The sequence below is a fragment of the Rhamphochromis sp. 'chilingali' genome (assembly GCF_963969265.1).
Source record: "Rhamphochromis sp. 'chilingali' genome assembly, chromosome: 2".
Classification (NCBI taxonomy): Eukaryota; Metazoa; Chordata; class Actinopteri; order Cichliformes; family Cichlidae; genus Rhamphochromis; species Rhamphochromis sp. 'chilingali'.
Window position 1 is genome coordinate 64,049,414 of NC_137930.1, and position 14,085 is coordinate 64,063,498.

Below are 14,085 nucleotides of genomic sequence, written 5' to 3' on the forward strand. Positions count from 1 at the left end.
ATGCCTGTCTCAATTTTACTTTAATATGAGATATTTGATATTTAATATTTAATATGAGCTCTTAAAAATCTCATATCATATTATCCCAATATTATCCCAGTAGAGCACTAAACTCTTGGAATGAAGACTTACTCATGGTTTCTAGAGTATCCAATAGTTGAATGGCAGGAAGAGCCTGCAGCTCTCTCTCTTGTGGAAACAGCTCCTTTGGATTCAGGAGACAGATACTCTCTAGTTTTAAAATTAGATTTAAAACTTGATAAATTATAATTAGGGGTAGAGCAGGCTTCCTTCACTCCTAATGCATTTGGATGCCACTGCAACATGTGAATAATTTTTGTATATTCTCTTCCATAATGTTTGTTTTGTCCTTGTCTGCTATGCTCCCCTTTTGTTTCTTCTCTATTGCCTCACCCCGAGTCCTGTTGTGGCAGATGAGTGCCCCTCCCTGAACATGTCATGCTTTAGGTCACTTTTTGTAAAAAGGGAGTTCTTCCTTCCCACGGTAGTCAAGTGTATGGAAGAAATATAGTATCATCAGAATTCAAGTATTCTGTTTGTGTGCATCTCACGGAAGTAAAAACAGTAAACATTAAATAAGATGTAATTATTAATTCATTTGATGTGTACATTTACAGATTTATATCACGGGCTATCGTAGAATTTGGGGATCTTACATTGACGTGTTAATCACATCACGTCACACAGGGACCGGAAGCACTAAAGAGAACTGCCGGAAATTCCTTTTGTTGACCATCGGATTTTTGTTTTCAAGCTCCTTTTTACAATTACTCGTTAGCTATTTTGTCGATTTATGAGTTGTTTTTTGAGTATTCGCGTGGAACACAGATACAGTTCCCGTTTACAAGACTGGAAGATTTCTCGTAGTAGCTGAATCACGCCCTTGTTTGAGTCCGCCCGAGCTAGGGCTAACGTTAGCCTTGCATTTACCGGAGCTCCGCTAGCCAGCTTTAGCTTGCATTCGCTGTCACTTTAGCTGTCATAAAAGTCAGCTGTTAAGACGCTTAACTTATTAATAAGAAAAGTGAAAATAAACACCTGAGGAACATGGCAGTAGTCAACGAAAGTAACCTGAAGAAAATGCTAAAGGTAAGTTTGAGCTTGAGTGTTGACTGTTGAAAAACGATAGCAAATTAGCTCATAGCGTCCTGTTTGACACTGGCTAACGTTAGAAGCCAGTTTAACATTTCCTGGTACGGTTTTGTTTAATAGACTGTCAATTTTCGCCAAATTTAAGATAATAAAGTATCTTAAATATTGTTTTGGTAAAATATATTGTACTAAATTAGATTGAGGCATAACTGTGTAACCATAGAACACACAGTTGCACATATTATTAATTGAAGTTACTTTGGTTAAAAAAATGAGACCACGGTTTTGGAGGTTACCGTAGACCTGTATTTATATTGCCAGTCGTGTTCAGAATACTTTAGAGAATTGTTTATTACCAGGTTTGTGATGCATCGGTGGGAAAAAGCTAATGACTCTCAATCGGTTGCCAGACCAAGGGACTCTATTGACACTGGTCTTAAACACTTCTCTGATAAAAATGAGTTTAATATGGATAATTGTATCCATACTGGTATTGTACTAATTTACGTTCACAAGGCTTTTTAATTGGATTATTCTAATTTATAAGCAAATGTAAAGAGGCAGTAAATTTAATCTGTAAGGTGTTTCAAGTCCTGTTTACAGTATGTAGAATTAAATAATGGTTCTTCAAGGTCACCCCTTGGAAATTTTATCTGTGGTGTACCACAAGGATCTGTTACAGGTCTATTACTGTTTCAGATTTGTCTTTTGAACATTTCCTTTATGTACGTGATTCTTATCCAGCTCTTGTAGTTTGTGTAAAAATCCTAAGGATATTGAGCTTAGCTCAGTAATAAGAATCTGTTATCCCGCGGTTAGAAGAACAGTAAGCTTGCACTTCATTTGTTGAAGAGTGAAAGTATTATTTCTGATAGTAAAAAAAACAAACAAACGTGGCCTGTCAGTGAAATATAATTCAGTTAACATTAGCTCAACTGACAGTGCAAAATACCTATCAAATAAGTTGACTTTTATTTTTAGTTGTATTTTTTTAGTCATTATTCTGGTAATTAAGTGATATATGTTTTTAGTCTGTGGTATGTTTTGGAGTGAAATAAAATCAATCAGTCAATACAAATGATCACTCTCAGTTTGTATGGCACTGAATTTTGAATAGCAGCTTGGTAAACAAAATATTAAAAAAAAAAAAAGTAAAAATATTAATTTTGTCTCCTCTACTTGTTGCCCAGCAATACAAATACAGAGACCTGACTGTTCGTGAAATAACCAATGTGATCTCCCAGTACAAGGATTTGAAGCCAGTCATGGATGCTTATGGTAAATTAAGTAATATTTATCTCCTGTTTTTAACTGCTTGGTTTCACTTGTATGTTGTGTAATGGCATGCATCTGCTTGTATTTCAGTATTTAATGATGGCTCCACAAGAGATCTGATGAGCTTGACAGGAACTGTTCCTGTGAGCTACAGAGGTAATGGATGTTTCTTTGCTCTCTAAAAAGAGGTTTTCCAATAAATTAATAACTTTATATATATTTTTGAAAATTTCAAGCATAATTAAGTGAAGTTTTTTTTTTTTTACTACTATTTATAATGTCTACTAGACTACCGTATATTCTATTGTTATAAATTATGAAGTACTGTATATAATCTAATGAATGAAAACTTTCCTGTTTGATGCTCTGCTTTTGGTTTGTTTTCTTTTTATTTGGTTTTTGCTTTTTTTCTATCCGATGTGGTCACTCTGACTTACTGGATTAACTGCACCTTTTTTTTTCCTTTTTACACCATTATCTCAGGACAAATGCCAAACCTAAACTTTCTCACCTTGTGGATGTGGACAGAAAGCAGTTTTTTTTTAATCTTGCTTGAATATCAGACTTTGTGATTTTTTTTAAATGTGTATTTGATGTACAAAGATACATAAAATGTGTTTCACTTAATATGTTCTTGATAATAGAATATGGAGTTTGTTAAATATTAAGGGAGGAGTGAGGACATTAAGGTTTTGGACAATAGCTATATTATAACACTGTGTATTTGATTTCTGTAGGTAATGTGTACAACATCCCAGTGTGTTTGTGGCTCCTGGACACATATCCCTACAACCCACCTATATGTTTTGTCAAACCTACCAGCGCTATGATGATCAAAACTGGCAAGCACATAGATGCTAATGGAAAGATTTACCTGCCGTATCTACATGAATGGAAACATGTAAGTAGTAATTCTTTTAATCCATGTTTAAAAACATGTTTTAAGGTATTAAAAGCATGTAGTGTGACAACTAGAGTTTCTGCACACAAAAATGTAGCTCAAAGAATTTACTAGATGGAGAAAAAGGCAACATTTTGGTATGCTGGATTATAGGACAAAAAAAGTGCCTTTGTGGCTCGAGATATCATTTGCATTCTTAACTTGCCTGGCAATTTGGTTAATAAAATGTGTCTCACTGTTTTATAGCCTCAATCAGACCTGTATGGTCTGATTCAGGTGATGATTGTGGTGTTCGGGGAGGAGCCCCCTGTGTTTTCTCGTCCGACCACACAAGCTCCTTACCAAGCCTTTCAAGCAGCCGGACCCCCAAATTGTGAGTGACATACATTTCTTGTACACAGTAGTCTGTGAATTTTTTTTCCCAAAGTGTTAGAAATTAGGTTTTTTTTGTTTTTTTTTTAATGGTGCATTTACTTCCTTGGGCAACAGATGGAGCTCACATACTATGGCAACACAATACTGAAACTGATACTTTATCTCTGTCTCTTCTGTGTGCCTGTGAGCAGTCCCAAAAAAAATCAATGAAACCTTTGACCTTTGTGTCCTGAGATCTCGTTTTTTGTCTCTCTCTCTCTGCTGCAGCTTCCTACATGCCTGGCATGCCTGCAGTGTCACCATATGGTCCAAATCCTAACTCTGGGTAAGATTTCTCCCAAGCCCTTTTATTTGCTGCCTACAGCTAACACTTATATGTGTGACACAACAAATTCAATATGTTTGATGGTGGAGTATTCACTGACTTTTATTATCAAGACACTGCAGCACTGGCTCTGTTACATGTACAGCTGAATTTTGCAAATACGGTCTTGAAATGTTTCAGAATAGAAAATGTAAAGCATTAGCTTGACAATCATCTAACTATTTTCAGAGGCTACCCAAGTTATCAGTACCCAGGGGGGAACTCTTACCCAGCCACTGCTGGACCGGCACACTACCCCACCCAGACTCCAGTTTCCACAGTGGGTAAGTATTACATCCAGCATCTGGGTGCATATGTTTTCTACTTCCAGGTATCTTTGAAATATTAATGTAGAACAGTTTTAATTCTCAGCAAAAAACGTTATTCACCCTTGATAAAACTTTATGATCTTTAGTTAATCCATACTGAGACACTTGACCTTTTGACTTCGACTCTCTCACCCTCTGAATAACTTCAGTAGCGTACCAAGTCACCAGTGAAAGGTCATTAGTGTAACTAGAGTGGGGTCTATTAAAGGCCAAAGGGTGGGATGGCCCTGAACGGAAAGGGAAAGCTTCTTTTTGCCCCCCACAACTTAAACTTCAGAAGCACACAGGTCTATATTTAGGTTTGGAACAGTAAAGGAGAAGAAATGGGGTCACCTAGTGGGTGAATTAACTCTGACATTTGTGGCGCTGACTCCAGACTGTACACAAGGTGGTCTTGACTCTGCAGACATTTGCCAGTATATTTACTGCTATATAATCTGGATTTTGCCAGTCCTTGAACTGTCTTGTGTAGCTAGTATAAAACACTAATAAATAAACATGTAAATTGTTTTACAATACAGTCCAAAATACCAGCTGTAATGCTTAGTAAGGTTGCCTACATGGAATTTGTTTTTCAATAAAAGTATGAATTTGTTAAGATGTAATTTTTCTTCTGTTGCTTTTTTCACCACCATCCTACAATATTGTTGTCACTGTGGATAGTGCTACAACCAGAACATAAATCATAGATTGGCCAATGGGTGTTAAACTGAAACTAAAACTGGAGGCCAATAAATGGCTTAACTGGGAAAATCATGTGAATACTTCATTCATTTTCCATCATTCTGGAAAACACCCTTTTGGACCCTTTTGTTTGTATATAAACCTTGTTGTCAGATTTCTCTGTGGTGATGCCTTGCTGTGCCTATAAATACTGTTGAAAATATTTTAAATGTAGTGTGAATTGTTTGAACTGAATAACTGCAATGCAAGGATGAATAGTGGAGAGTTTTTCTTGGCTCATAGTGAGCTTTAGGGAGTGACTATGTGCGCTGGTAGAGTTGGTCTGTGTATATAGTAAAGGCCACAAGTCCATGTTACCATATTTGACAGAAATCTGTGCATTTTCCTCTTGCCTCCACCAAGAACCTGAAAAAAATGTCTGTTATGGTTTAGTCAAACATCCTCACCTTAGGGTGGCACAGTTTCTCTGTGGAAGAAAAGCCTCCACAGAATTATGATTTAAATTATCATTTTTACAGTTATCTGAAGATGATTAGCTTTTGTCAATTTACAGTAAAGGCCCTTTTACATAGGACATGGTATGTGTAAAAGAGACTTAACAAAATCAAATATAATTATATTTGGGTGAGATTATGGTTTAAGTTGTAGTAGTATCTTTTTTTCCATCTGGCTCTCCTGTTCACTGTCTCAGATGACTTATTATAATCTCTTCCTCTTAAGGCCCAAACAGAGATGGCACCATTGGCGAGGACACCATCCGGGCATCTCTAATTTCTGCAGTGAGTGACAAGCTTCGCTGGAGAATGAAGGAGGAGATGGACAGAGCTCAGGCAGAGTTGGATGCCCTGAAGCGAACAGAAGAGGACCTGAAGAAAGGACATCAGAAACTGGAAGAGATGATCTCAAGACTGGACCAGGAAGTGGTGAGAGATGATCATACTTTCAGTGTTAAATCTTTCTGTTTGTTTTGTTCTCTATTCACCACAGATAACTGTTACAGCAGTCATTTTTGAGATTTGCTAAATATGTGCAATCATCACGATGTTTCCACTAGACTGAAGTTGACAGGAACATCGATCTGCTGAAGAGAAAAGACGAGGAGCTGAGCGAGGCCTTGGAGAAAATGGAAAACCAGTCGGAGAATAATGACATTGATGACGTCATTGTGCCCACAGCGCCATTGTACAAACAGATCCTGAACCTGTACGCTGAAGAGAATGCAATTGAAGACACAATCTTCTACCTGGGCGAAGCCCTCCGCAGGGGTGTCATAGACCTGGAAGTTTTTCTCAAGGTAACCAGATCTAGATAGCTGCTAGCACATATAAGCAGAAACAAGTATACAGACACTTTAACCTATCTGCCTCTTTTTTTTTTTTTTTTTCCTGTTTATAGCATGTACGTCTTCTGTCCAGGAAGCAGTTCCAGCTTCGTGCTCTTATGCAAAAAGCCCGCAAGACTGCTGGGCTTAGTGACCTCTACTGACCCACGCTTACTACCTAGAAACATTCATATCTTCATGCTCTCTTACTCTCTTCTATCATCTTGTATATCAACCAGCTGCTCTATTTTATAGTCTTATATTGAATTTATTCTGATAGAAATTTGAACAGCACCAACAAAGACAAAATACATATTTGAATGGTAAATTGCAGCCATAGTTGTAGCTAGACAGTTTAGATTTTAAACTAACCAAACACTCCTTTGAGGTCATTGTGTAAGGACATGACCTAAACATGAGAGGGTTATTTTTATGACCAAATATTAAAAGCAAAAAACACTGTCATGACATTAAATTTGGCCTAAAACTAAAGCTTACAGGTTCTGTTGGCAATTTCTTTGCCATAACACATGATTTGGCTAGTAGGTACAGATGGTAGGGGCTTAAGTACAGATGGTAGGGGCTAAAAGTGAAGAGCTTTGTAGAGAGCCCATATGATCACTCCCTTTTGTAATGAAAAGATATGTCTGTAAATACACAGGAGTACTTTTCAGGAAGGGAAGGGTTCATCCTCAGGATTTCTGTTCATGTTTCAGTAGCCATGAAGTTATATCCATTAACCTGAACCGATTTGTTTGGGTCAGACATTCAGCTTTAATTTGAGCTCTTATCCCACTTGCACACACTACTATTACTACATTATTTTCCATTTGTATGTCTCCTTATGGAGGGTGTGTGTGTGTGAGAGAGAGAGGTTCTTTCAGTGTGTGGCGGCTGCTTGTTATACCCGTTGACTGCTTTAACCAGTCAATCATGTACATTTTTTTGTTTCACTCTGTAGAGTGTCTAAGGTAGGTGGCAGGCTTGGCATACATTACTGGATCGTAAAGGAATTTCTCCATTGTATCTGATTTATTTTCTTTTTTCCCATGCTGTCCATTCTCAGTCCTGCTGAGAAGGTTAAAGTAAACATAAGTTAAAAATTTGTGAATAAAACTGGGTGTTAAGAGGTACAAAAGTAAACAAATGTACTAATCAAAACTTTAACTTGTGTAAAGTTTTTTTTTTTCTTGAATTTAGCCTTTTACTAAATGCACTTTGAATTGTATTATAGATTTTGTTTTGTTTTTTTTCCTCAGTTTAACCATAGGCAACTTGCTCTTTTATGTAAAGATGTAAATCAGTACAAATAAATTGATTTAATAGGTCATCTCTTTTTAGTCATGTCATTCATGTGGCTTGCATAATTGATATTATTCAACGATTTTCTGTGTTGCACAACCAAAAGGTAGCGGTGGTTCAGAGTGTACCAACTTGAAGATTGGTGCTCTAGTCTGTACACCAAAGGCCAAAATAATGAACTATAATTTCCTCCACTGGTTTGTAGAACTGCTTTCTGTAAGAAAACTCTTAACACAGACCACTTATGAAACCAGTGATAGTTACATATTAAAATGCTAGTGGTTGTGAGCAGGTAGAATAGTATGAATACGAGTAATTTAAAGGCAAGTTAAATATTTTGAAGTCTTGCATGAAAAGCTCAGATCAGCCTCATATTGGGCAACAGCTGACCCAGCAGCTCCGCAAACAAACGGACCCCCAACCCCAGGTTTGATGGTAAATGCAGGACAGAACACAGGACAAACTTGAATAATCCTGGCAGATTTATTTGATGTTACAGCAAACAGCTTAATATCCAGCTGCCATGACATGTTTCCCAGTAACTTATCGATAAATCCTCTTTAATATTGTGACATTAATACATAAATAGATCTAACATTTATAAATAGAATTTGTTTTTAATGTTCTTTTCCAGAGTCAGGTGGTGTAAAAAAACAAAAACAAAAAAACCTGTTAGAACATTTAGGGTACACAAGCAACTTTTGTTTTAAATGACTGTAGCAGTCTTATGATTCATAACCCAACCCTTTCCCACTGGCTCTGTTATCTGAGTTATATTATGGCAGTCACATTTTATCCTTAATAGATGTAAACTTTGCCAGTTTTTTTGTGTGCCATGAAATTTGCTTTCAAAAGTATTTTGTCAGTGCACTTGTGGTTAGGCTTTAAGAAGGCTTCAGTACCAAGAAAGTTTATGGAAGTCTGCTTTACTATAATATAAGGTACTTTGGTATCATAAGATTTTGGACCAGTGACATATGCAGCAGTGTTACTGTGGGTGAATAGGAAGCCCTCCTCATACAGAATGGAATGTCTCCATTATACTCCAAGATATAAACAGAGATTACCAAGTGGAGAAACATAACTTCAACGGCCACAGAATGCATACAGACTGACCTAGGAGTGTACAGAAAAAGCAATAACAGTACTCGTAACATACAGTACACAGAATATATATGCACAAAGACTGCATGATTTCAGAGAGGACAAATGGATGACAAATACTTACTCTCCAACACAGGCTGACTTTACGGATACGAGCATGAGTTTCCAAAAATTTCATGGAAGATCAAGGCCAGGTTGAAGGAAGCAAAGGAAAATGACACCTGTATGTGAATCTCTCAAACGTAAAACCCAGCTTTGAGTGGTTTAGTTACAAGCACTTGGCCTTTTAAGAAATTCACAGGTGACATCAACCAATTACAATGAGAGACACAAGAGGGAAACTAGGAGGGAGTCACATGGTGTCATTTTAGGGACAACTGGAGAATTCAGAGACGTGCTTTTCACAGAGTGAGCTCCTTCTGTACACCCCACAGGGTCTCAGCACTCTTCACCAGCTGCTTCTCCTCCTCAGGCTTCAGCGTCATGTGAATGACATCTGTCAAGCCACTGTTGCCCAGGATACAAGGGATGCTCAGGAAGACTTCCTCCTTCACCCCATGCATGCCCTATACAGTAAAAGGCAAGGAAATGTGATAGTTACAAGCTGACCTTGTCACATCTGTGGAAAGTATAGCATTTTCTTTTCAGCAAGTAAAAATAAAGACTGAAATCCTCATCTACCTGGACAAGTGTAGACACAGGGTGCACTTTGTGCAGATTCTTCATGATACTTTCCACTAGGTCAGCAACAGACATACCAATGGCCCAGGAAGTATAGCCCTTCAGCTTGATAACCTCATAGGCTCTGCAGCATGGACAAGAAATAAAAATGAGCATGGCATATAACAGACTGAAAGGAGAAATGTGTCATGTTGTGCGATTTTTTTTAAACAAGTTTATAGTAGACATTGATTGCAGCCACTGGTATTTGCATGAGAAACTTAAATTTGACGAGTTGCCCATAAGAGTTTTGAAAACAGGGATACAAAATTGATTTTTAATTAAAATATTTAACTGCCTTTAAAAGATAAGACAAATGAGTTCTACTAGCCATACAGAGGTGCACATTTACAGATACCATTTCTTCTGTTGAAACACCACATGTGGATTTCTCTCATCTTTGTAAAGATAAGTGAAATGATAAGACTCAACTGGGACACAAAGAACATTGTATTGCACATGGCTGAACTCTAAAGACCCAGCTATTACAATACAAGTCTACTGATTGGCAGACAATAAATGATGGTGCAATATTAACCTTTCTGCAGAGAGTTGCATACAACTTTCAGACATACCAATACAGATAATGGGTCATACGGCGTCATTACTGCCATTTATGGATTCAGTGTTAATCATTGTCAGGCACTTCAGTAAGATAAGAGTCAAAGAGAACAAGTGAGCTTTAGTCTAACACAGCATTTCATGGGGAATAGTATAGGCACTCCATACATGTTGTTAAAAACAAAAATCAGTATGTTTGAAGAGGATGACAGACTCCAGCAAATAAATTGCAACACTCACCCATCAACCACCATCTTGTGCACTGCCTTCCAGTCCTCTGGGTCACCCTCAGCCCCCATCTTTGGGTTGAGGCCTTGAAGAGAAACTCCAGCAACGTTCACACCACTCCACACAGGCACTACGAGAAAGAAATACACCCCACTGAAACAGGAAATTCTGAACTGTACGTGACAGTATAAATTTCACAAATAATGTCGCTAGCGTACCACTAGAGTCTCCATGCTCTCCGATGATCCAACCATGGCAGCTAGAAGGATGCAGGTGGAGCTTCTCTCCCATGATGTGGCGGAAACGAGCAGAGTCGAGGTTAGTGCCAGAGCCAATCACACGGTGACGGGGGAAGCCACTCAGTTTCCAGGCAACATAGGTCAGGATGTCCACTGGGAAGGTGCCAAATGAGAAATTATCAGCCATTAATCTGTTTCGAACAGGAATTGGACCATGTAAACCCCACATGATGTAGACTCCTTGTCTAACCTGGGTTGGAGACCACCATCAGGATGCAGTTGGGGCTGTACTTGACGATGTTGGGGATGATAAACTTGAAGATGTTAACGTTACGCTGCACCAGATTGAGACGGCTCTCGCCCTCCTGCTGGCGGGCACCTGCAGTCACTACCACCACCTTAGAGTTGGCTGTCACACTGTAGTCTGAAGAGATGGAGGGAGAAAGAGGAAAAAAAAAAAAAGTTGTATTCCACTCCAGGTTAGTCAGCAAGTAAACTAAATGACAGTTTGTCAATTCTCACCTTTATCAGCTACAATCTTGTGCGTCTTAAGGAAGAGGGATCCGTGCTGCAGGTCCATCGCCTCACCCTTCAACTTGTCCTCCATCACATCAACCAGTGCCAGCTCATCACACAAGTCCTAATTATTATAGGTCAATTTAACAACCAAACAAACTTTACATAACACAGCAAACACATCATTTCTGGTAAATGTCGTTGGATCTGGTAAGTCTATTGCTCTAGCCATCACAACCTTTACATCTGTCCCAGTGAAATCCTATTGAGTAAACCTTTTTCAATCCCCAAATAAGGATAGTAGCAATCTTCTTAATTTCAACAAGTTTATTCCCCTCCTACCCGTCTTACCTTGAGCAGGATACTGACAGCAGTGGCCATGCCCACCATGCCAATACCCACTACAGTCACTTTGCACCTGCTGCCAACAGGCTCCTCCTTCATCACATGGCCAATGAGCTTCTCCATGGTGGACATCTATTAAAAGTAAAGATAAAGGAAATGAAGGATATGAGACACAAGACGTAAGGACGCCATGCAGAAGTATAAAGGGGAAGAGAATGAAGGGAAAAGGTTGGGGGGGTAAACAGAGGGGAGGGAGAGAGCATGAAGAAAGTGAGACGCATAATCTATGAAGCAATTTGAATGTGTGGTTACTAGTTGGCTCACAAAAAAGTTTCCATGACTAATTTCACATCCCACAATGAATCAAGCCTGGATTTTATTGTATTTCATCATTACAGAACTGAAATGTCATTTTCATTTGAACACTTTCATTAAGGTTGAGAGATTGAGCTTTAAAGAGCCTCTCCTTGCATCCATGGCAACCACTGCTTTTGAAAGCACTGCAGCTTGCCTCTGTGCAACAGGGAACATCCCCAGATGACCTCACATGCACACACACTGCGTTTCCTGGCTCCACCACCGGTGTGACAAGGCACAGTTTCCACTGAGACGTGTAGATGAGCACGTATGGCCAAGTACAGGCCCAGATTAATGCACTGAGACATCTACTAGAGCTCACTTGAAACCTCTAAAGTGTATGAATGTGACCTTACATCTTCCATGATTTATGTCCTCGGTAAAGCTTTCCCAAACGGGTTTATGGTGCCAATTGATCCCTTCTAGTCTTAAATGCTGCGCCGTTAAGAGAAGAGGATAAAGCAGCCTCTGCATTAGGGTGCGGCTTACTTTTGAATGAGCATCCACTAGTGTACAAGTGACCAGTGTCCTTGAGCTGCCAGGCATCTATCAGTTTACTTGAAACAAACAAGATGGCTGGAGCCAGAATGTCAGTCTGACATCAAGGTGACCATCTACAGCTTGTATATACAGTTTGCTCAAAACTGTAGGATAAAAATGTAGTAGTGTAATCCATACTACATGTACCAGCATTTGGACCCATTATAATCTAGGATTATTGCCAGTGTTCTATATGGGACAGTGCTTCACTGCTGTGCTCCACAAACCAGGCAAACTGCTTCCTTAGTTGCCTGAATAAGAGGACGACTTTTAGTAGCTGGAAGAGTATAATGGGACATTACACACAGTCCTAGTGTTATCATGTTTCCCAACATTATTGTGCTCATTTGGTTAATTCTTTTGCCAGCAGGCCACTAAAGGCTATACAGGGTGTCAGGTAACGGCTGCCGTTCAGCATCTCAGTTACAATGCTGCTGCACATCTCTTGTCCACATCTGAATTCAAGAAAAGACTGTTGTTGAATTTAAGTCCTAGAAAAGCTTTACCGCCCTGCAGTCGTCATAGAACCAGACATTAATAGTTTCCCCACAGTCTGCATCTGTCAAATATTTATCCACAACTCTGTGCCAAGAAAGGTCCGATGAATCAGACAAAGCCGACAACGCGGGGACGGCATTTCTGGCAAAGCCATAAAACACCAACAAGACAATTAAAGACACTGCGTCCCTGCGATAGGCAAGCACGCCCAAGCGCAGTAAATTGCAAGGGCCAGGGTCATTTATAGCTGTTGGAAGATGGTCGCCACCGCGGCTGTAGGCATGCGTAGCCAATGCGCATTTTACGTCACCAAAACCCGAGCGCCTCGATCACGGGGATGGATTCAAACAGAAAGAACATAAAAAGGTTTTTAAACACCAACGAGTCGGAATATTTCTTGTTTTTATTACATTTTATACAACGGGCGAATAAAATACTCCATAATAGCCCACAAGTAACTATGCATCTGCAGAATGCCCAAGACAACCTGTTACCTCTGCTTGACTTGTTTACTTATGCTATAAGGGAAATAATACTGACAGAAATCTTAACTGATTTAATCTGCAGCTGAACCCAATTAATACTGATTACACATCGTCACGCCCCGGTCTGTCCTCTAGCACGCGGTTTGAGACATTCAGCTTTTAAAATCTTTAAATAAAAAAAACAGTCTTTAGAGAGTCCTGGGTGCAGATGTGGTGTGTAGAGTCAGAGTACCGCGACCCATCTTACCTTGAAGGTTTCAAAGAAACGGGTGAAAACAGGAGTTGGAATGTGTCAGCTCCACACTAACGCTCTTTGACTGAAGTGCTGCCGGTGTGAGGGTGTCTCCCCGTATTTAAAGACAGCCTCCGGCGTGGACGTTACGTACCTACATATTAATGAGTAGTGATGGGATTTCCGGCTCTTTTTAGAGAACCGGCTCTTTCGGTTCGGTTCACTAAAAAGAGCCGGCTCTTTCGGCTCCGAACCGGATCTTCAGGTTGTTTTGTTGCTTTAATTAATTTATTATTAACAATAATATAAAATTATGCACAAAAGGAATTACTAACGTAAAAACAAGTGGTTTTATTTATATATGTTTATATATAAATATATGCGGTGGCCCCTAGAGACAAAACACGTACAAACTCCAAAACACATTTCTAGCATGAACTGAACTTCCAAAGCAGAGCTACTAGATCACTTAAATTACACAATTGAAAGCATGTGTGTATTGTTTGTGTATTTATACACAGGCACTCATATATATATTCAAATAATTTAAAAAAAAGTTCATTTACCTGTTATTACCACACACCAAATCCGGTCGT

The 14,085-nt window shown here is 39.0% G+C and overlaps 2 protein-coding genes across 2 annotated transcripts; one reads left to right on the forward strand and one right to left on the reverse strand.

Annotated features, from left to right (window-relative positions):
• Positions 1-716: 716 nt before the first annotated feature.
• tsg101a (tumor susceptibility 101a) lies at positions 717-7,692 on the forward strand. The gene is made up of 10 exons (XM_080875933.1): positions 717-1,110; positions 2,304-2,391; positions 2,479-2,544; positions 3,126-3,289; positions 3,536-3,662; positions 3,932-3,989; positions 4,218-4,312; positions 5,762-5,964; positions 6,096-6,335; positions 6,437-7,692. Exons 1-10 carry the CDS (start codon positions 1,069-1,071, stop codon positions 6,524-6,526), a joined length of 1,173 nt encoding a protein of 390 aa, XP_080732059.1. The 5' UTR covers positions 717-1,068; the 3' UTR covers positions 6,527-7,692.
• Positions 7,693-8,141: 449 nt separating this feature from the next.
• Positions 8,142-13,615, reverse strand: ldha (lactate dehydrogenase A4). The gene is made up of 8 exons (XM_080875932.1): positions 13,505-13,615; positions 11,384-11,509; positions 11,039-11,156; positions 10,767-10,940; positions 10,496-10,669; positions 10,290-10,407; positions 9,450-9,573; positions 8,142-9,334 (listed from the first exon to the last, which is right to left on the reverse strand). The coding sequence occupies exons 2-8, from the start codon at positions 11,507-11,509 to the stop codon at positions 9,170-9,172; spliced, it is 999 nt and encodes a 332-aa protein (XP_080732058.1). The 5' UTR covers positions 13,505-13,615; the 3' UTR covers positions 8,142-9,169.
• Positions 13,616-14,085: the final 470 nt, after the last annotated feature.

What these genes read in the sequence shown, in the direction of transcription:
- ldha (XM_080875932.1), bottom strand. Translation starts at nt 11,509, where the DNA reads ATGTCCACCATGGAGAAGCTCATTGGCCATGTGATGAAGGAGGAGCCT. An exon ending in AGAGCATGGAGACTCTAGTG is followed by an intron (nt 10,408 to 10,495) that starts GTACGCTAGCGA and finishes TCTTTCTCGTAG; the next exon opens with TGCCTGTGTGGAGTGGTGTG. An exon ending in CACAAGATGGTGGTTGATGG is followed by an intron (nt 9,574 to 10,289) that starts GTGAGTGTTGCA and finishes TCCATGCTGCAG; the next exon opens with AGCCTATGAGGTTATCAAGC.
- tsg101a (XM_080875933.1), top strand. Translation starts at nt 1,069, where the DNA reads ATGGCAGTAGTCAACGAAAGTAACCTGAAGAAAATGCTAAAG. An exon ending in ATCTACATGAATGGAAACAT is followed by an intron (nt 3,290 to 3,535) that starts GTAAGTAGTAAT and finishes ACTGTTTTATAG; the next exon opens with CCTCAATCAGACCTGTATGG. An exon ending in AGCAGCCGGACCCCCAAATT is followed by an intron (nt 3,663 to 3,931) that starts GTGAGTGACATA and finishes TCTCTGCTGCAG; the next exon opens with CTTCCTACATGCCTGGCATG.